General features: G+C 50.5%; 1 protein-coding gene across 1 annotated transcript; it reads left to right on the forward strand.

Annotated features, from left to right (window-relative positions):
* Nucleotides 1-16: 16 nt before the first annotated feature.
* LOC108916862 (PHD finger protein 12-like) lies at nucleotides 17-791 on the forward strand (the record flags this gene model as incomplete). Its single annotated transcript, XM_018723171.1, has 2 exons — nucleotides 17-504; nucleotides 559-791. Coding segments are annotated over exons 1-2 (593 nt in total), but the record flags the coding sequence as incomplete, so codon positions are not given.
* Between the last annotated feature and the right edge of the window lie 259 nt (nucleotides 792-1,050).

Raw genomic sequence — 1,050 nt, forward strand, 5'->3', positions numbered from 1 at the left:
ATTTTTTTAGTGGAGTTGGAGTTGAGGCAACTGGACGACAGACTCCTCAAGCTTCTGGCTTATCAGCGGATCCAGCAGCTGGTCAACACCCCCCCGTCCCCGAACAACCTCTTCTCGGCGAGTCTGAAAGAGAAATTCCGTCAAATGCCGCTGCCCAGCGAACTGCTCACCCCCGCCGACATCGACAGGATATCGAGGGTCTTCTCCAGCCCCAAAAAGAAAACCAAGCCGAAATCTACCATCCGAGCCCGTGCCATGCTCTGCCCTGTCGTCTCTAAGCACTTCTACAACGTGAGGACGACGGAGGTCGACCCGACCGAGGTGAGGCACGATGCCAGCTTCATGGGCTTCCGACCCACCGTGTCGGCCAGGTTCCCTGAGGCGGTCGCCATGCGGTACAGGGTGCTGAACGTGGGCAAGGGCTCGGCCAACGACGTCGACCTGGAGAAGTTCGGTTACTGCAACTTCATCGTTCCCAAGCACGCCGTCATCTTCTACGACGAGGTACGGTGGTCGTTTAAAAGTCTTTACAGTTGTCTTGGAATCTGATTGTTTCAGTACACGAAGCACTACGAGCTGATAAACTACTCGCCGTATGGGACGTACGTCAATAACGTGCTGTATTCCAACAACGTGTCGGCGAAACGTTCGGAGGCGAACGTTTCGACGGACGAGAAGAGTGCCAACGTGGAGATGCAGGTGAGGGAGATAATCGACAAGAAGAGGAAGATCAGCAGGGCCAGGAAGAGCTCGTTCGAGAGCAAGATGTCGGCCGTAGACTGCATTGACAAGTAAGTGCAGGATTTTGGTTTATGTAAAACGTCTGCTATGGGGAGCGCAAGATTTAAGGGAGATTTCGGGTGACAATTAGCGAAATACAGGGTGTAAGTAAAATGCTTGTGAAACTTTAATGGACGATTCTACGAATCAACGAAAAAAGTATTTTTCTATAAATATGTGTCTGCGGAGTCCAATTTTTGGAAATTGGGGTTAATCTCGGGTTTCTCAATTTCTAGGGTCCCAGAATTGGATTGGAAAAAAAAATTAATT

This window comes from Anoplophora glabripennis, unplaced genomic scaffold (genome assembly GCF_000390285.2).
Source record: "Anoplophora glabripennis isolate ALB-LARVAE unplaced genomic scaffold, Agla_2.0 scaffold7610, whole genome shotgun sequence".
NCBI classification, from domain to species: Eukaryota; Metazoa; Arthropoda; class Insecta; order Coleoptera; family Cerambycidae; genus Anoplophora; species Anoplophora glabripennis.